The sequence below is a fragment of the Triturus cristatus genome, chromosome 10 (assembly GCF_964204655.1).
Source record: "Triturus cristatus chromosome 10, aTriCri1.1, whole genome shotgun sequence".
Lineage (NCBI taxonomy): Eukaryota > Metazoa > Chordata > Amphibia > Caudata > Salamandridae > Triturus > Triturus cristatus.
Window position 1 is genome coordinate 159997664 of NC_140593.1, and position 20662 is coordinate 160018325.

Below are 20662 nucleotides of genomic sequence, written 5' to 3' on the forward strand. Positions count from 1 at the left end.
TTCTTCTTGGTAGTGCGTAAGCCGTCTACTGCACGATCTCTAGGTGTTGGCTCGGATCCCGTCGCCTGCCACCAAATGTTGGAAGGCGTTCCCCGGGGAGGCTACGGAATGCGTTCCCGACCACCCGGAGGCCCACCTTTCCCAGAGTTAGGCCGAGCAAGAGCGGGGAGGCCCTTCCTGGAAGGGTCTCGTACCTAGGATCGCACACGCTGCGTTTACTCTCTCTTCGGATAGAGGGACACCACACAGTAATTCGTTGTAAGACAATATGCTTTTATCGGTAGTTGTCAGGGATCTTTATGATCGGCAGGCAGGTGCAGAATTAATGCCACAAGCGGCAGCGATCTCGTGATGAGGGAAAAGGGGTAGCGGGACAGTCTTTGAATCAGTGTCTCTGCGAGGTATCCGGCGCACAGCTCTCAATCCTCGAGCTGAGGGGATGTTGCTTCTCTCGGCAATCTCTGCCGATTCTCTTGGAGGAGCGGGCCGCGAGTCACTCAGCAGGCACCGGAGGTTCGTAGTTCCGGGAGCCGCGACGGCGTCAGCAGGGCTCAGATGGTTCAGAGTTCGGGGAGCCGCGACAGCGTCAGCGTCAGCAGGGCTCAGATGGTTCAGAGTTCGGGGAGCCGCGACAGCGTCAGCAGGGCTCAGATGGTTCAGAGTTCGGGGAACCGCGACAGCGTCAGCAGGGCTCAGACGGTTCAGGGTTCGGGTAGCGTTCTTCGGTTCGGGGAGCGATCGAGCCGCGACCAGGTCAGCAGGCTCTCGTCAGTCCAGGTCTTCTCTGCTCTCGTCCCTTCAGCACCCCTTGTTATAATCCCCCTCTTCTTTGAAGTCCGGAGTCCTCGCGGAGAGGGGTCTGGTGCCTGGGGGGCGGTGTGTAGGGGTTTCCTGTCGCTCGGCCCTTTGATCTGTTCAGGTGGGTCCGGGAGGGACTCCAGACACCCAGCGGCCGAGGCGCCTGCTCCCCGGGGGCCTGGTGGTCGATCGAAACCTCCCTCGGGGGAGAGACCAGAGGTGTGACAGGGTCGGCGCCTCTCGGTCTGGTTTGGGGGGGTTTCGCTCTCCCTCGGCCGGGCATGCGTGTTGGGGATCTGGTCGGCCCTCGGGATGTTGGCCCACGGGAGCCGGAAGGCTGTATCAACGAGGTTCGGCGTGGTTGCAGGGTAACTTGCTGGTCGGGAGGGCCCACGCCACGAGGCCGGTCTCACAATATTCTACCCATTTGAGTATGTTTTTCATTTCTTTGACAACCATAAAAAAACATCTTTAATTGTACCCACTTTCATCAGATTTTCCAAATCCTTCCTTCTGGTAGATTCTGGATCTAATTTTTAACATTGTCTTTAATGAATTATAAGCTATTTTTAGAAACGTATTCTGCAATTTGGATGTAGTAATTTTTTTTAAAATATGCCAGATTTAAGAGAAAGCATCCCTCCATTGCTTAAGTGTGAAGTCTGATGGTGGGTCATGCTACCCAGGAGCAACATAGAAAATAACTCATCATGTCTATTGATGGGGAATTTATGTGACTTCCCTTTCCAGATGTAAATCATCTTATTATGACAAATAGTAGTGGTAGTGATTTCACCTTGATCACAGGAGGCAGGAGACATTTGGTTTGTCATCCTCCTTCTCAAACAAAGCGATCACTGCCCTTATTGCTGGAATTCAAAGTTGGTCTCATGAGGTGAAATAAGATCACACACAGCAGATAAATACGCCAGATAAACTCTACATATGCAGTCAGAGATTCCCTGTGCCTGAGAAGAAAGCCCTAATGTGAAAAGAAAAGTAGCATTCTCAGAAAAGCTCCCCCCTCATCAGGGGTTGTGGGTTATATTTCGGAATTCTAAGCACAAATATATTGGACTACAAAAATATCACAGCTAGAAAATTGCATACCAAAATATCAAGGATGTAAATATATATAGGTAAGAATAAATTTACTATGGCTAAGGCCTATGTACCACGTACTAATAACTTTAGGTCATTTAAATCGATGACCCCGGACGCTGTCGGATCCTTTCTAGGAAATCATCCCCTTGCATTTAAGGACAACCTGGTAACTGATGTACCTTTGCTGGAGAATTGGCTTGAATCATGCGTCAATAGTTTGGCCCCTCTCCAAACCCGAGCTGCCAACAGAGGTAGACCAACTGCACCCTGCTTTACTGAAAATCTTAGAAAAAATAGGAGTCACTGCAAAACACTTGAAAGGTTATGGCGACAAGACTACGACACTTGTACTAAGCTAGCTTATAAGAACGCCTTAAAAGCATATCACTGTAATATTCGTATAGCTAAAATGAATTTTCTTAATACGAAAATTGAACAGGCAGCCAATAAAAGCACTGAACTCTTTAGGGTTGTAAAAGACTTTACGTCCCCCACTGTCTTAAAAAATCCTTTTACCCCTACTAAAGCGTGGACCGAGGATATTGCCCTATTCTTCTATAATAAAATTGCTTCTCTCCAAGCTTCTTTCAGAGAGGTGAGCCCTAATTGTGATCAGGAGCCGGACCGGCTTTTCCAGCAACCTCCCCCTGCCACTAACTGCCTACTTCATATTCCTGCTATTCCCTTAGAGAACTCCTTACATCTTCTTCGTTCTCTAAAGTCTGGCTCCCCAGCCGATCCCTGCCCTGCAAAAATCCTTGCCGCTATTGCGGAAGTTATTAATCCTGCTGTCAATAAAATTTTGAATCTTTCACTTTCGTCAGGGACCTTCCCGGATCAATGGAAATTGGGTAAAATTCTTCCCCTGCTAAAGAAACCCTCTGCAGACCCCTTACAGGCTAGTAATTACAGGCCCATTTCCTTACTTCCGGCTTTATCTAAAATCCTGGAGAAATATGTCAATCATATTCTCGGAGAATTTATAGAATCTAACAACATTCTACATTCCAGTCAGTCTGGTTTCCGTGCTAACTATAGCACCGAAACCGCTCTCCTTGAGATCTCTGAGTTGATAAAAGTCACTCTGGACAATGGCGGGCGAGCAGTGCTGGTCCTGCTCGACCTATCGGCAGCTTTCGATACCGTACCTCATGACCTTCTCCTTGATCGTCTCTGGAGATGCGGTATTGGGCACACCGCCTTACATTGGTTCAGATCCTACCTAACTAACCGACAGCAAACTGTCTGGTCTCTCCCTTTTGAGGCCGACATCAAAGCTATGAATGTAGGAGTCCCCCAGAGCTCAATTCTGAGCCCTACACTATTTAATGTGTATGTTGCTCTCTGGCACAGTTGGTTGAATCCTTTGGTGCCAGAATCGTCTCTTATGCAGACGATGCCCAACTGCTATTCACCTGTGCCAGGGGAGAAGTCTTGGACGGGCTGTCCATCAAGCGCTGCCTTTCGGCAGTCTTCAGCTGGTTCAACTCTAATCACCTGAGATGTAATTCAGACAAATCAGAAATGATTTTTTTTGGTGGGGCACCAGATGAAAACTGGCGTGACTGGTGGCCTCCAAACATGTCTCCGCCCTCAGACCTAGCTACCACGGTCAAGAACCTGGGGGTGAAACTTGATAATAAGCTTTCCATGAATGCCCAGGTTCAGTCAGTGGTAGGCATCTGCTTTGGCTTACTCAGGATGATGCGAAACTTTCTTCCATTGCTCTCTCAATCAGATAGAAAGACAGTTGTCCAGGCTTTGGTACTATCTCGCCTTGACTATGTGAATGTTTTGTATCTTGGTTTGCCTGAATATCTCCTGAATCGCCTCCAGGTGGCTCAAAATGCTGCTGCTCGAGCGATCTATCTGGCCGATCATCGCACTCATACGACCCCTCTTCTGAAAACTCTGCACTGGCTTCCTATACGCAAGAGGATTCTCTTTAAAGCTTTGGTACTGGCCTTTAAGGCCTCTCATAATATTGGCGCACCGTATTTAAGGGACCGCTGCCAATATTATGTACCTTCACGTTTGCTACGGTCCTCTACTGCCCAACGACTTTGCACTCCCAGGTTTTTTCTTTCCCGTCAGGGTGGCCGTACTTTTCAGGTACTGGCGTCTGCCCTATGGAATAATCTTCCTTCTGACTTACGCCAGGAATCTGATCACTTGCGTTTTCGTCATAAGCTAAAAACATCACTGTTTCCTTGATTTGGGTCTGTGGTATATGTTTGTTGAGTATCTTTGTTGCGGGTTCTATGATCAGCGCCGGGACACTCTGGGAAGTAGCCGTGCGCTTAACAAATACCCAGTAACATTAACATTAACATTAACATAAGTAGATGTGAATTTAAGATTAAGAGTACCTTAAATATATATACCTTGTCAAGGTCCATAAATCTATACTTACTTATCTCTTCATGAATTTTTTTTATCCTTGCCACCTGAGATTTTACAATATCTTTACCAACTAAAGCAGCTATTACTAAGCCCGGGCGGAGCTGGCGTAGTGCCACAATTCGGAGTTCCACGAAGTTGGTAAACAACTCCGTGGAACTCCGCTCCCCTCCACCCTCCCTACGTTAATTATAAAAAAATAAAAAGGCACTTACCTGCTGTGGCCTCTCCCTGCTGCCTCCTCCTCGCCATGGCCTCTCTCTCTTCCTCGTCCTCACAAGACGTACTATGTAGGGGTTTCCGTGGACGAGGATGGCGAGGACACGGAGGAGAGAGAGGCCGTGGCGAGGAGGAGGCAGCCCGGAGATGCCGCAGCAGGTAAGTGCCTTTATATCTTTTATAATTAAACTAGGGAGGGTGGAGGGGCTGGCTAACTCCGCTCTGCCACGTAGTTGGAGTTTGCCTGAACTGTGCGTTCTCAACAGAGCGCAGAGTAGGCGAAACTCCGCGAACTCCGCTGGCGGAGCAGAGTTCCCCACCCAGGGTTAGCTATTACTGAAGCCAGCTCTTGAGGGACGGTGTTAGTATGTGCGTGTCTGTGTAGGTGCTTGAGCACACATAGGAACAAAATCTTGGCAAATCTATTGCTTGCCCCAAAGTAATGGCAACTTAAAAGTGATCCGAAAAATCGGAAAATTCAAAGTGAATAAAAATAAGATTTTCCTCATTATTGTAAGGTAGCAACTGATTTCATAATGTTTTCTGTGCACAGGATGCCGCTGGTACCCATCATGATTACTCAAAAATCATATCCACCTTGCCCGAGGGAGGTCTGGAAGAAGATGAAATTGTCCTCACAAACTTTCCTACGAGTGAATCACAGGTAAAAAAGAAACATTGAGTAAAAGACTGTGATCCTTGTATATTGTTCGTCATTTAAGGGGGCTCATGTGAGATCCTTCTCATTCTTTCACATCATTGACGAGTTAGACGTGCTGGTATCCGCCTTTCATCTTACTATTAAGCAAAGAGCCAGTTTAAGCTTATGTTTTGTTTACAAAGGAAGCCATTTCAGATCATGTTCATCTAAGAGGGAAGCCATTTTGAGATCATGTTCAGTGAAGAGGGAAGATATTTTAGGATCATATTCAGTCAAGAGAGAATTTGTTTTAAGATTATGTTCAGTATCAGTGGGAAACTCCTCTAAGACCATGTTCATCCTCAGTGGGAGGCCAGTGTAAACTCACGTTGAGCTTCAGGGGCGAACCCATCTTATAGTATCATCTTCAGTCTCCAAGATGTACCTCAAGCAGAATTTGTCTCATGGAGGTGATACTGAAGACAACATTTCCCCATCATATGGGGACACCACAATGGTGCATGATACTTGCTACTTCAAGAATTTTGGCAGTAAAAAGAATCTGTTCAGAGTCTTGTGAAAAAGTACTTACTGGAGAAAACACTTTTCAGTAGTGAATTTAAGGAAATGCTCAGCACTCACACAGAGCAGTTAAAGGTAATATGCAGCATGCACATAACCCATCCCAAAGAACTGCCTATCAACCACAAAAAAACTGAGTCCAAAAAAGACTTGCCATGTTGTGTACTGTTATGACCAGAGTAGAAGACTGTACAGTTTATCCAAAAGCCTCCCAATTTCCTAATGCCCTCAGCCTTGTTTGTACTGCAGACGATGGGGGTGTAGCTTAAGAGGGAACAAGGAAAAATCAGGTTTAGGGTAGGCAGAGAAAAGAAAGCTGGTCAAGAAGCGTAGATAAGTCAGGAACACATCCCTTCCTGTAAAATAAATAATGTATTAACATAACAATAAATACCAAACGGTATTCAAGGTACCTAAAAGCAGGTGCAGCGTAAGAAAGCCAGAAGTGACTAAAAGGCAGTAGCACAACGCCCCTGCTGCAAAGCAGTAATACCCTAATTTAAGAAAAATGAAAGCCCACACAAGAGAACATTGAGAACCCTCACCACCGTGGGGAAGGAAGGAACAGGAATGGGAAAATTTAAGGCTATATCATCGTAGCAGACCGAAGCTACGAAAAACCCAAACCCAACCATCCATAAGAGAGCGTGGAGAGGGCCACAAACAGATACAATGGCACAACCAAAACAGGGCAAATAAGCACACCAGCCTGGGCTGGGTACTAAAGGCAAACTATAGGGAAGGGCAGAAGCAGGGCCAGCAGTCAAGGCAGCAGATCAGTGCCCAACACACAAAATGGGAATACTCAGCTCAGAGGAAAACGTACGGGTGGGTGCAACTCGAATAATTCTGTGTAGCGTAATCACACATAATCCCTTAAAAAATCCTCGAGATTACGTGGAATTAAGCAAGAAGAGTAATTCTGTGCGTAGTGCTATTTCTTAGTGCAAAAATGCCCTCGCGCGTCCAAAATGAAGCAAAGGTGCATTTTGCCGTAAGAAATAGTGTGAAATGCAACAGAACACTAACAGCGAGCAGCTGCTCATGCTCGCTAAATGTGCTCTTGAGGTACGATTTCCCCCAACGTGCTCCTTGTGCTTAGTGCTTTTTTCTTAGCGCAAAATGCATCCTCGCATCTAAGACTGAGCAGCAATAAATGTAGCAGAACACGAATAGCCAGCACGAGTGGCCCTCGCATCAGCTAAATGTGTTTTCGCAGTAGGATTCCTCCCCCCAGAATTACTCTTAATTACACAAGCAGGATTATTTGCATAATTATCAGTCATTCAACGTCAAATAGTAACTCTGAATTACTTAAATTACTCCAGTGTAATTGAAATTCCACCCAGGCCAAGTTAAAAGTCCCAAGAAGGCCTGAGAGGAAGCAAACCCTAAACAAAGGTCACTGAGGGATACAAGCCCAGGAAGTGATAGACTTATACCAAGGCATGCCTACTCACACTAGGACAGAGGTGAGGCCAGTCAAGTACAGTGCCACCTGAATTTAAGACAATGGGTCAATGCAGTACCTGAGCACCTGAAGTAAGGAAGCAAACAGTTCTAGCCAAGAGCAGACACTGCCTCTGCCAAGCACCCTAACAGAAGCACAAGACAAAGTTTATCAACAGCCATCACACTGTGAGACCGGCCTCGTGGCGTGGGCCCTCCCGACCAGCAGGTTACTCTGCAACCACGCCGAACCTCATTGATACAGCCTTCCGGCCCCCGTGGGCCAACATCCCGATGGCCGACCAGATCCCCAACACGCATGCCCGGCCGAGGGAGAGCGAAACCCCCCCAAACCAGACCGAGAGGCGCCGACCCTGTCACACCTCTGGTTTCTCCCCCGAGGGAGGTTTCAATCGACCACCAGGCCCCCGGGGAGCAGGCGCCTCGACCGCTGGGTGTCTGGAGTCCCTCCCAGACCCACCTGAACAGATCAAAGGGCCGAGCGACAGGAAACCCCGACACACCGCCCCCCAGGCACCAGACCCCTCTCCGCGAGGACTCCGGACTTCAAAGAGGAGGGGGAGTATAACAAGGGGTGCTGAAGGGACGAGAGCAGAGAAGACCTGGACTGACGAGAGCCTGCTGACCTGGTCGCGGCTCGATCGCTCCCCGAACCGAAGAACGCTACCCGAACCCTGAACCGTCTGAGCCCTGCTGACGCTGTCGCGGTTCCCCGAACTCTGAACCATCTGAGCCCTGCTGATGCTGTCGCGGCTCCCGGAACTCTGAACCATCTGAGCCCTGCTGACGCTGTCGCGGCTCCCCGAACTCTGAACCATCTGAGCCCTGCTGACGCCGTCGCGGCTCCCCGAACTACGAACCTCCGGTGCCTGCTGAGTGACTCGCGGCCCGCTCCTCCAAAAGAATCGGCAGAGATTGCCGAGAGAAGCAACATCCCCTCAGCTCGAGGATTGAGAGCTGTGCGCCGGATACCTCGCAGAGACACTGATTCAAAGACTGTCCCGCTACCCCTTTTTCCCTCATCACGAGATCGCTGCCGCTTGTGGCACTAATTCTGCACCTGCCTGCCGGATCATAAAGATCCCTGACGACTACCGATAAAAGCATATTGTCTTACAACGAATTACTGTGTGGTATCCCTCTATCCGCAGAGAGAGTAAGCGCAGCGTGTGCGATCCTAGGTATGAGACCCTTCCAGGAAGGGCCTCCCCGCTCTTGCTCGGCCTAACTCTGGGAAAGGTGGGCCTCCGGGTGGTCGGGAACGCAGTCCGTAGCCTCCCCGGGGAACGGTGGTCGAGTTTCAGCCGGGTCAACAAGTCTGGGTCATGGCCCCGGTGAAACCCTGCGCCCTCCAAGATAAATGGACTGGACCCTTCAAGGTGGTCGAGCGGAAGAGCCAAGTCACCTATCTCATCGATGTGCAGTCCCCGCGGAACCCCCTCCGGGTTCTCCACGTGAACCGCCTCAAACCCCACTTTGTACGGACAGAATTGAGTTTACTCCTGGCCACCGACGATGGGGCCGAAGAAGACACTGAGCCCCTTCCAGACCCCCTGGGGGCGAAAGAGACCGATGGTTTCGTGGAGGGGGTGAGACTATCAACCACCCTCACAGCCCAACAGTCTGACGACTGCCGCCAGCTACTAAGGCAGTTCGCGGACCTCTTCTCCCTAACCCCTGGGGTCACCAACTGGTGTGTCCACGACGTGAACACCGGCGACAGCCCGCCAGTGAGACACCGGGCCTACCGGGTCCCTGATCGGGTCCGAACCTGCATCCAGACCGAGGTGGCGAAGATGCTGGATCTCGGGGTGATTGAACCCTCCGACAGCCCCTGGGCCAGCCCGGTAGTCCTGGTTCCGAAAGCGGCTACCCCGGGTGTCGCCCCCGAGCTGAGGTTTTGCGTGGACTACCGAGGACTCAATGCGGTCACCCGAGCGGACGCTCACCCTATCCCCCGTGCCGACGAGCTCATTGACCGCCTCGGGGCCGCTCGCTACCTCAGCACCTTCGACCTGACTAGTGGATACTGGCAGATTGCCCTCACCGAGGGAGCCAAGGAGCGCTCCGCCTTCTCCACCCCGGATGGGCACTACCGCTTTAGGGTGATGCCGTTTGGAATGAAGAATGCCCCGGCCACCTTCCAGCGGCTGGTGAACAGGGTCCTGTCCGGACTAGAGGGGTTCAGCACAGCATACCTCGATGATATAGCGGTATTCAGCTCCCAATGGACCGAGCACCTCCAGCACCTCCGACAAGTGCTGCTGGCTCTGCGCCGGGCTGGCCTCACCATCAAAGCCAGCAAATGTCAAATTAGGCACGGCTCCGTAACCTATCTGGGGCACCAGGTGGGAAGTGGGCAGGTCGCCCCCCTCCAGCCGAAGATCGACGCCATCTTGTCCTGGGAACCCCCCACGACCCAAACGGAAGTCCGGGCCTTCCTGGGCCTCACCGGTTACTACCGGAGGTTTATTAAGAACTATGGCAGCATCGCAGGCCCCCTCACAGAACTAACCTCCAAAAACACCCCAAGAAAGTACACTGGACTCCCTCCTGCCAGAAGGCGTTTGACACCCTAAAGGCCGCCATGTGCGTGGCTCCGGTGCTCAAAGCACCCGACTACGCCCAGGAGTTTGTGGTCCAGACGGACGCCTCGGAACACGGCATCGGGGCAGTCCTCTCCCAGTTCGACGACAAGGGCATAGATCGGCCCATAGCCTTCATGAGCCGAAGGTTGCTGCCCCGAGAACAGCGGTGGAGCACCATTGAGAGAGAGACCTTCGCAGTAGTCTGGGCCCTCAAAAAGCTACGGCCCTACCTGTTCGGAACACACTTCCGAGTACAAACGGATCACCGCCCCTTGCGGTGGTTGATGCAGATGCGAGGGGAAAACCCCAAGCTGCTACGCTGGTCCATCTCCCTCCAGGGGATGGATTTCACGGTGGAACATCGCCCCGGGACGGACCACGCCAACGCGGACGGACCACGCCAACGTGGACGGCCTGTCCCGATTCTTCCGCTTCAGCGAGGAGAACCCCCAAGTGGATGGGTAGTTCTCCCCGCCTTTCAGCTGGGGGGGGCACGTGTGAGACCGGCCTCGTGGCGTGGGCCCTCCCGACCAGCAGGTTACTCTGCAACCACGCCGAACCTCATTGATACAGCCTTCCGGCCCCCGTGGGCCAACATCCCGAGGGCCGACCAGATCCCCAACACGCATGCCCGGCCGAGGGAGAGCGAAACCCCCCCAAACCAGACCGAGAGGCGCCGACCCTGACACACCTCTGGTCTCTCCCCCGAGGGAGGTTTCGATCGACCACCAGGCCCCCGGGGAGCAGGCGCCTCGACCGCTGGGTGTCTGGAGTCCCTCCCAGACCCACCTGAACAGATCAAAGGGCCGAGCGACAGGAAACCCCGACACACCGCCCCCCAGGCACCAGACCCCTCTCCGCGAGGACTCCGGACTTCAAAGAGGAGGGGGAGTATAACAAGGGGTGCTGAAGGGACGAGAGCAGAGAAGACCTGGACTGATGAGAGCCTGCTGACCTGGTCACGGCTCGATCGCTCCCCGAACCGAAGAACGCTACCCGATCTCTGAACCATCTGAGCCCTGCTGACGCTGTCGCGGCTCCCCGAACTCTGAACCATCTGAGCCCTGCTGACGCTGTCGCGGCTCCCCGAACTCTGAACCATCTGAGCCCTGCTGACGCTGTCGCGGCTCCCCGAACTCTGAACCATCTGAGCCCTGCTGACGCCGTCGCGGCTCCCCGAACTACGAACCTCCGGTGCCTGCTGAGTGACTCGTGGCCCGCTCCTCCAAGAGAATCGGCAGAGATTGCCGAGAGAAGCAACATCCCCTCAGCTCGAGGATTGAGAGCTGTGCGCCGGATACCTCGCAGAGACACTGATTCAAAGACTGTCCCGCTACCCCTTTTTCCCTCATCACGAGATCGCTGCCGCTTGTGGCACTAATTCTGCACCTGCCTGCCGGATCATAAAGATCCCTGACGACTACCGATAAAAGCATATTGTCTTACAACGAATTACTGTGTGGTGTCCCTCTATCCGCAGAGAGAATAAGCGCAGCGTGTGCGATCCTAGGTACGAGACCCTTCCAGGAAGGGCCTCCCCGCTCTTGCTCGGCCTAACTCTGGGAAAGGTGGGCCTCCGGGTGGTCGGGAACGCATTCCGTAGCCTCCCCGGGGAACGCCTTCCAACACACACCAAAAAAGGGTACAGGGAGAGGTAATACGAAGCCCCAACAAGGAGACACATAACAGCAAGCAAAGCAAGCCCATGGAAGGTCTAGCTCCTGTCCCAAAAGGGAAAACATGGAAGGAAGAAACCATAGAACCCCTAGGTAGCAGGCCCAGAAAGAAGGGGTGCATCAGTGAGAGTAGGTGTTGTCAGGGAATCTCACTCCCCAAGCTCTAAGGCTCAACAGGCTGTCGGGATCACAGAAACCCAGAGTAGCCACCATGGCAGGTAAAACATCAGAGCTAGAACCATATAGTCCCTGCCCAATCCCAGCAATTAGGCTGGGACACAGAAGCAGTCATGACACAGGGATAAAGGATCTACATCACTCAAGCCCTGATCCCGTCTGGGAGCATAGGTCGAAGCACAAGAGCAGCTTACACCCCAGCAACAAAAAGTGGGAGGCACACACTTGATTACCAAAGGGGTAAGGTCCAGCGCCCCTCAATGAGCAGGCCTACCCAAGCCCCAAGCACAGTGGGGAGCCAGGATGGGCACATCAAAAAGGATAACCTACACCACATGGCCCCAATAAGCCCATCATGGAGAAACGGGTAAACCCATCCATTAGACAGGGACACAAGGAACATATCCCACAAATGCTATGGGAAGAATCCATAGCCATATAGAACATACATGCCAACAGACCCGAATCAGACTGGATACTCCCAATTTTTCGAAACAAAAATGAGTTTATTTTAGCTGTCTTCCATCTAAAAATTGCCTCTGCCTCAATATAAGTCAATGGGGAAAATATATTCCCCTGATTCTGTTATCAAAATCTCCTAATTTACATTTTTAAAATGTTGGCATGTATGACAGAGGTCCACAGCGTTGCTGAGTAGAACAAATTGAACACAACCCCCAAGCCCATTACCGTGTATTGTGGAGCAGGCAAACATCAGAAGAGCACCATGCAGCCCCCAACAAGCTAAGGGTGTGGCACACAATAACCAATAAGCAAGCAGCAAAGAGACAGGAAGCATTCCACAAGCTCATCCCATCCATATCTGATGATGGAGGCCTACAGCAACATTGGGGAAGGGAAGACTAAACAACAGAAGAGCACCACACAACCCCCAAAAAACGCAACAAGCCCAACAGAGAGGCCACAGCACACATTAGTCGAACAAGACACAAGACCGGAAAAAGGTGCAATACTCCACAAGCCCACCATGGAACATTGCAGGAAGCCCATGTCTAGACTGCTTTCCAGGCAGGGAATGGGCAGGCTCTCACCTACCGTGCCGCGAAGTAGACTCTAGCACTGCACAGTGACTGGGACACCCGGCCGCAGGCCCAGCGGCAAGCACACAGAGGTAGGCCGACACCCGCTATCCTGTGGGTGGGGCGGGAATCCACAACCATCGCAAGAGGCTGGCAGTGATATCAAGAAAAGCAACCACATCTCCAAGCCCAACAGGGAGCTAGGGAAGGCACACCAAATACAACATCCACCACCACACGACACAACACAAGCCCAGCAGAGAGGTGTGGATACACAATAGGCACCAAATAGAAACACAGCAAGGACCCAGGAATTTGGCAAACGTCAAGAACACAATCCACTGCAATCAGAAAAGGTACCACAATGAAACTCTAATCCAGAGGAAGGAAGCACATGGGGACTGCCTACCAATGGAGGCAGATTAAGACAGACAAAACAGGAGTTTTCTGGAGAGAGGTAGTCCTAAACAGGCCCAGCTGCAGGGGAAGAAGTTTTTCTTTTAGGTAGGCCGCGAGGTGCTGATGTCCAGGGCATGAAGACACCTCATAAGAGGAGGGCTGTGATGAGGAATTGATGAGGGAATGTTATTCATTTATAGATTAATTCCACGTACAGTAATTCATTAGTATATCTTCTACATGCTAAGAAGGGATCCACATATAACATGTTTTCAAAGGATGGATGGGCATGAGTTAGGTTGTGAGGTTAGATACCAGTTTTGTGCCAGAAATGCTGTGAAACATCAAAGTATGATGTGTGACTGTGTAAAGAATTAATGAGAATAATATTAAAGACAAGCGGGCAGAAAGAGAGACAGAAAGGGAACATACTCCTACGCGGTTTTAGTTTATTTTTAAAGGGTACGAAGAGGGTGAAAGGAGGAAAGATCTGGAATCTAAATAGGGTAGAGCAGAGATAATGTCTAGTCGTAGTCTGGAGTAGCTTGAAACAAGAAAAAAAATTAAGATGAGGAAATGAAATAAAACTAAGTACGCGGATGAGCCATAGTGGACCTGCCTATCTCTGAGACCATATATGAGTTGTTAGACTTGCTGATGAGATGTTGTCGAGTGTACATTAATATCCATGCATGGGTTGTATTTTTCTGCTCATTTTTGTTTTTTTAAAAGAATGGAGCTGTGTGGTAAGCCAAACCATGCTTGTATATCTATTCTTTGAAATACATTTGTGTGTATAAATGTGAGCAGTAATGTGGAAGTGCTGGTGAGGGAAACATGTCTGAGAGGTGAGTGTCTGGTAGAGGTTTTATTTATATATAGGGTTCTGGAACTCAGGATTTTAGACAGAGTTGGGGTGGGAAGACTGAGACCAGCTTCAATGAGAATGAACTCACCTCCCTGTGAGATGTTGGTGTTTCACCTCAAACATATTATGTAACCGGCATTTCGACTATGTTTGGTGTGCAGCCTAATTTACTACAACTACCTCTGTTAATAATTTATTTTTTCATTCCTGGCCTAGTATGTGAATAGAGAATGGTAGAATTGAAAGGAATTAAATTGCCTAACGTAACTATATCTGAACAGTATCTCCTAGAAGCATGTAGTGTGACACTTACCTATTAACTATGTCACTGGAATTATGCGTCACAGGAGGAGTAAATATGGGGCACGGTTGAATTAATTATACAAGACAAATTCTGTTGCAAAGAATGGAAAATCATGGTGATATGTGAATAAAGGCAAATGGTGTAGCATTGTTGTCTAGCTATTTTGCGATTATAAGACTGGTGAGGTAAAAACGAATTTGTGTAAAAGTGATACAACATGTCGCTCACTATAAAACAATCATTCTACAGACTTCTTTAATAATAGGAAAGTTTAATTTTAATCTGTAGATAGGAGCAATATTTTAAACAATGTGTCAGGTTTCAGGTTTACCCATTACACTCTAGGGGGCTGTGAAGCTTCTAAACAGCCATGATGTACAGTTTTGGATACCATAAATGATGCAGGTGCCTCATTTGAGGCACTTTGAGATTCAAGACTCCAAACTTCAAAATGGATGCCAAATGGGTCAAATTCTTCTGACATAACTGCTGAGAGCACTGTGGTTTAAACTTGAACTTGTAGTGAATCGTATTTATATCAAAGAAGGATTCATAATTTCCAGGCTGTTTGAATTGCAATTGAATATCTAAAGTGCTTAGTACTCGCTGAAGACAAAATCCCTTTCCTAAGTTTATCAATTTGGGAAAATAAAACCCTTCCCTTGGAGTCTTTCCCCAACGCTTGCAGGTTTTCCTACTTGTCTTCAATGATGGTCTGGTTTCTATTAAAGGCATACGGCAGGGTGTTTGAACTCTTACCAACCAACCCCTACTGGCTAACTTCATTAAATATAAAACCCTGGGGAAAGCTGACCCTTTAAACTACAAAGCACTTGGCCAGATATCTCAGCAACAGCGCTTAGAATCATCTTAAATGCTGAACTACTAGTCTGTCACCTGATGTCGCCAAACCTCCAATGAATGGCCCCTCCAGGTGGTCTCCTAAACCATTGGTTGACATCGGTATGAGATGCTGAACATTGGAGGCAGCGCTCACATGTAGATGCACCTTGGAACCTGAGAGGTGAAGGGTGTCTCCATCTATGACATGGCGGGCCTGGACGACTGTATGACGTTTCAACGCATACATTTACAATGCATGCCTTTACAACGCAGTTTTTACATCGCAACATCCTTTACAATGCATTCTTTTACATCGCAAGCCATTACATTGCATTTTCAGAAACTACCTTTACAATGCATTCCATTACATCGCATTATACCTTTACAACGCATACCATTACAATGCATACCATTACATCGAATTTAAGGTAAGTGTTGGATAGTATAGGGGTAATAATTACTATTCTAACTCCAGTGAGTGCAACAGTAGGGTAAGTGTTGTTAGTGTAAGGGTACTATGCGTCGCAATGGTATGCAATGTAATGACTTGCGATGTAAAGCCTGCATTGTAGTGACATGCGTTATAATGACATGAGTTGTAGTGACATGCGATGTAATGGCTGCATGTCATGACATGTGATGTAAAGGATGTTGCGATGTAATGACTGCTATGTAAAGGTATTGTGATGTAATGACTGTGTTGTAAAGGTTGTTTCCCAGCCTGGAAGGCATTGGCAGAGGGGTAGAGAGTGACATGACCTCGCTGCAACCAGCTAAGTGTACAATCCACTTGGAACGTTGACTCTTCATGGATATTTGGCTGCATAGTTGGCTGACACGGGCAGGAAAAATATAATGATAATAACGTATTGTTATTATTTTGTTTTTCCTATTGTAGTAAGTGGCTGTCTGGGTGGGGTGGGGCTGGCCAGAGCAGGGAGAGGAGTGGTTTGCACTCCTTAAGTGCTCAAGACTGCTTGGCCGGCCCTTTCAGGCCAGGCAAACAGTCCTGCGCACTTTGCATCTTCCCCCACAAGCTTGCTTTACACAGCCTGGTGAGGAACATGCAAACCCTCCCAGTCCCTGTCTGAGCGCCGTGCTTCAGTGCTCAGACCAATTACAATGCTGCAATGCAGCATTGTGATTGGCTATGGGGAGACTGGGTGCCCGGGTGCTTCCTGCTCCTTCCTGCAGCCAGCGGAGACAGCAAGAAGAGGACGGAGAAGAGGCGGCGGCCAGCCGGACCAGGTACGTTTTTTTGTTGTTGTTATTTCATTCCGTCCCGCACCACCCCAACCCCCGCTTTACCACTCCTGATTGGTAGCAGCCGCTCCTGAGTGTTTGTGCTCTTTCTCAGAACAAACTAACTTGGACACCATGTACATTTCTCCGGGAGCCAACTGTAGGTATATCTGTGGAGAAAACCTTCAGCACAATTTACAAACTGCATTTTTTAGCACATAAAGTGGTACCTAAGTATTTACTCCAAAATGCAATTCAAAAACCTCTGCTCGGACATCTCTGCCTCTCCTATCTTTTCGGTACAGACATCACCTCCATGGTGTCGGAGAGCTCTGCACTCATAGCTATACGTTATGAGTAATTAAACATAATATGTGAGGGGGTCCTCCAAATTTGCCCTGAGGTCTATGGGAATCCAGAGACCCAGCTGGCCATTGCAGAGGACAGGATGTGGCCATGCTATATCCTGTTGCATGCTTGGCCATCTGACATGATCTGCAGGTTGTCCATTATGGAGAGGGTTGCCGTCTGAGAGGTTTGATGAAGAGGGAAAGCTCATCCTCACCATGTGTGTCCACTCCCTCAGAGGGGAGGAGACCAGAGATGCATCTGCAAAGGTGGATTGTGTAGGGTAGTCAATTTGAGGGCTATGTGAGGTGAGTCTTGCATTGCTGGGACTCTCATCCATGTCTGTTTGTTCTGCAGTCACAGCACACCCAGTGGTTTCCTTTAACTGACAATAGCTTTCTTGCAGGGTGATGAGAGGCAGCTTTTCTCAAGTGGGGCACCGCAAGGAAAGTCCTCTATTGGCCAGTTCTCAGCTTCAGCAGGTGCAGTCCAGTCTTTGGTGCAGCCTCTCTTTCTTAGGCCCAGAGAGCAGCAGCACAGCCCTTCTCCAGTCTTCTTTCCAAGGCAGTAGTGATCTGAGGCCTGGGTGCCACTTTTTATTTTTATAACTTCTTTTTATTGCGGTCATAAAATATTGCATTACACCACTCATTTGACATAAGCTTGTATCCACATACCATATTATCGCATAGGCTCTTCTACTGTTCCTTAATGTACAGCATAGCTGCCTTTCCCCACCCCCCCACATTTTCTTTATTCTTTCCTGTGAGAAGGTGGCCTGATATATGCTGTCAACTAGATCTAGTTCGCACCTTGTATCAGTCCAAACAACCCCTTATTCCGTCCCGCACCACCCCAACCCCCGCTTTACCACTCCTGATTGGTAGCAGCCGCTCCTGAGTGTTTGTGCTCTTTCTCAGAACAAACTAACTTGGACACCATGTACATTTATACGGGAGCCAACTGTAGGTATATCTGTGGAGAAAACCTTCTGCACAATTTACAAACTGCATTTTTTAGCACATAAAGTGGTACCTAAGTATTTACTCCAAAATGCAATTCAAAAACCTCTGCTCGGACATCTCTGCCTCTCCTATTTTTTCGGTACAGACATCACCTCCATGGTGTCGGAGAGCTCTGCACTCATAGCTATAAGTTTTTGTAGTAAATGTGGGATGAACAAGGGAGAAACAACGGGTAGCCATTGGAAAATGGGGAATCATTACTACTAATTAAGAGATATTTAAGGAGATGTTCAGGAAGAGAAAGGCTAATACAAAAAAACATACAAAACACATTCATATACAAAACATTCCCCAAATGATTAAGACAATTGCAATTAGCTAAATACACTTCTAACTCTACTATGGCTCTAATAGGGACACACCAGGCTTAAATGTACACCAGCCAAGTCATGTAGTACGTAAAGCACCAGTATGGCCAATCACAAGTACTACAACACACACCTATAGAAAACAATGGAGGTAGCAAACAACACCAGGGAAAAATAGGAACATGAACGGTAATTTCTTTTTACCTTTACAAATTTTATTATCTATTTGTACCTTTATTTATAAAAAAAATGTAAAGATTTTTTTTTCTGAAGTCATATTACAGCAAGGCTTACAACAAATAGAACACACCCGCTAATTAAAGGGGCAAGGCAGGTATGTCTCAGGACTCCACCACCCATCTCCAGGTGAATCTCATTACAACACTGATCAGTCAGATCCAGGCTGTTCACATAAGAAATTAACTCACACACCAATCAACTTTTTTGGGTTTACCATGTCGGTGAATGTCTTTGTAGCTTTGCCCCTCATTCTGAGGAACAATTATTTGAGGAGGGAAGAGATAGGATTTGTAGGCAAACGATGAACATATTTAGCATGCCCATGGAAGCAGTAATGGGGAGATTGTGCTTCCACCTGAAGTGATCCTTGGCATGGTTGCAGACTGGGGTCACCTATATCCCACTGCAAGTTATCGCTACCTATGCCAAAATACTAGCTGCCCTCCTTTTCATGACCAATACTCTGTCCAAAGAGCCGGTTTAATGCATCGTAGGTATCTCATAGGCAAGCCCAGTCTTTGGTGCAGCCTCTCTTTCTTAGGCCCAGAGAGCAGCAGCACAGCCCTTCTCCAGTCTTCTTTCCAAGGCAGTAGTGATCTGAGGCCTGGGTGCCACTTTTTTTTTTATATAACTTCTTTTTATTGCGGTCATAAAATATTGCATTACACCACTCATTTGACATAAGCTTGTATCCACATATTATCGCATAGGCTCTTCTACTGTTCCTTAATGTACAGCATAGCTGCCTTTCCCCACCCCCCACATTTTCTTTATTCTTTCCTGTGAGAAGTTGGCCTGATATATGCTGTCAACTAGATCTAGTGGGCACCTTGCATCAGTCCAAACAACCCCTTATGGTGATAGGTTAAAGACAACCTTTATTGAAAGCTATCCTAGTGGTAGCTATGGTGAGCAGCCTTCAGGCTAAGTCTTGAAGGAATGCAAAGCAGCTTGTTTTACCAGTCTATAATCTCTTGAATGATTAAATGAAAAGGCAACCACACCAGGTATATATTCAAAATATATGTATTTAAGATAAAACACACTCCTCTAGTCTCTTTATGAGATTGGAGTTCGAAGTACTTAGTTTACAAGTCAGCAATTATCATTAATAGCACAAATACACGTTTGGGCCCTAGGGGCATACCAAACCATATACCAAAAAAGTGGTATAAGAACCAAAACTGGAATAGACACTAGGCCTATAGCCTGTAGAATCGCTGGGACCCCAAGGAACCACCCAAGGTAGTGACACAGGGGACCCACGGGGACTGTATGCTGTGTGTAAACACAACGGCAGGTTCCCGTTCTCTTCTATGGGCAATATCGCGGTTGGATATTTAAAGATTAGGGACACTTCTAATCGAGTCAGGACCAAACCCTTTTGGACTTAAGAAGTTCTAAGGCTACCACCCACGAGAGCACCAGAGTACTCGAGTTACCTCACCCAGGGAAGCCGGGTGCATAGGTGTCTTTTGGTGTTGGGTCGCGTTGTCGATTTCAATGGGAGCCTGCAAAGAACTGCTGCTGTTGTGAAGAGGAGAAGTGTCCGAAGAGTTCCAAGCCTGGATCTAGGATGGAAGGAACCTGAAAGCAGAGGGGACAGAGTCTGGGTCACTTGCCAGTGACCGAGGGCAGGATGGACCAATGCCCACAGATGTCGGGTGCTTCAGGTGAGTTGATGAGTGTCTTGACTCTTCAGCCACGAGGTCCAGGAGGTGTAGACGAAGTCCACAAGCCGGATTCAAGCTGTCCCACGAAGGTTGTCGAGTGCTGCAGTGTCGGTGACCAGAATGGACCCAATAAGCCTTGGCAACGGCCAGTCACTGGAATTCAGAGAAAGGACTGCGGTGCAGACCAGCAAGGTCTGAGGGACTCACCCAGCAAGGGTAAGTCAGGGCACGTCTGGAGCAACCAGGAACACCCAATCAGAAAAGGAGTTGCCTTTGTGGGGACCTGCTAGCCGACAGGCTAGTGATCGCAAAGGAGACTCAAGCGCTTGCACTTGAAGCTGGCCCACGGGTCGCTAGTGGAGTGGAGGCCAACAATCTTCAGTGCAGAAGGTGCTCAAGGCAGGGGCTACTCGAAGCCCAAAGCACAACTTCAAGGAGGACCAGGAAGATAGTGTTGCTGCAAAAGTTCACGGTGTCCAGGGGTCACGGTTCCACGTCACCCACAATAGCCACGGGCCTCAGCTTTGCTCTGGACTCAGGGTAGCCTCGGGGAAGTCTGGAAATCCACCTCTGGTGATGCAAAGACTTCGGCGTTCGGCGGGAGCTTCAGCGATGCAGACCAGTCAGTTGCTTCTTTGGTGCCTGCCAAGCAGGGGAATCCCTCCTTGACCCCAAGGGAGATTTCTTCAGTCTTCTAGTCAGGATAGAATGTCGAAGG

The 20662-nt window shown here is 48.9% G+C and overlaps 1 protein-coding gene across 1 annotated transcript in view; it reads left to right on the forward strand.

Annotated features, from left to right (window-relative positions):
• LOC146789139 (uncharacterized) overlaps positions 1-20662 on the forward strand; it is a 512431-nt gene that overhangs the window by 330312 nt on the left and 161457 nt on the right. The window contains exon 4 of the mRNA XM_085630715.1: positions 5075-5185. Coding sequence (XP_085486841.1) covers positions 5075-5185 — 111 coding nt within the window. The remainder of the gene's footprint in view (positions 1-5074; positions 5186-20662) is intronic.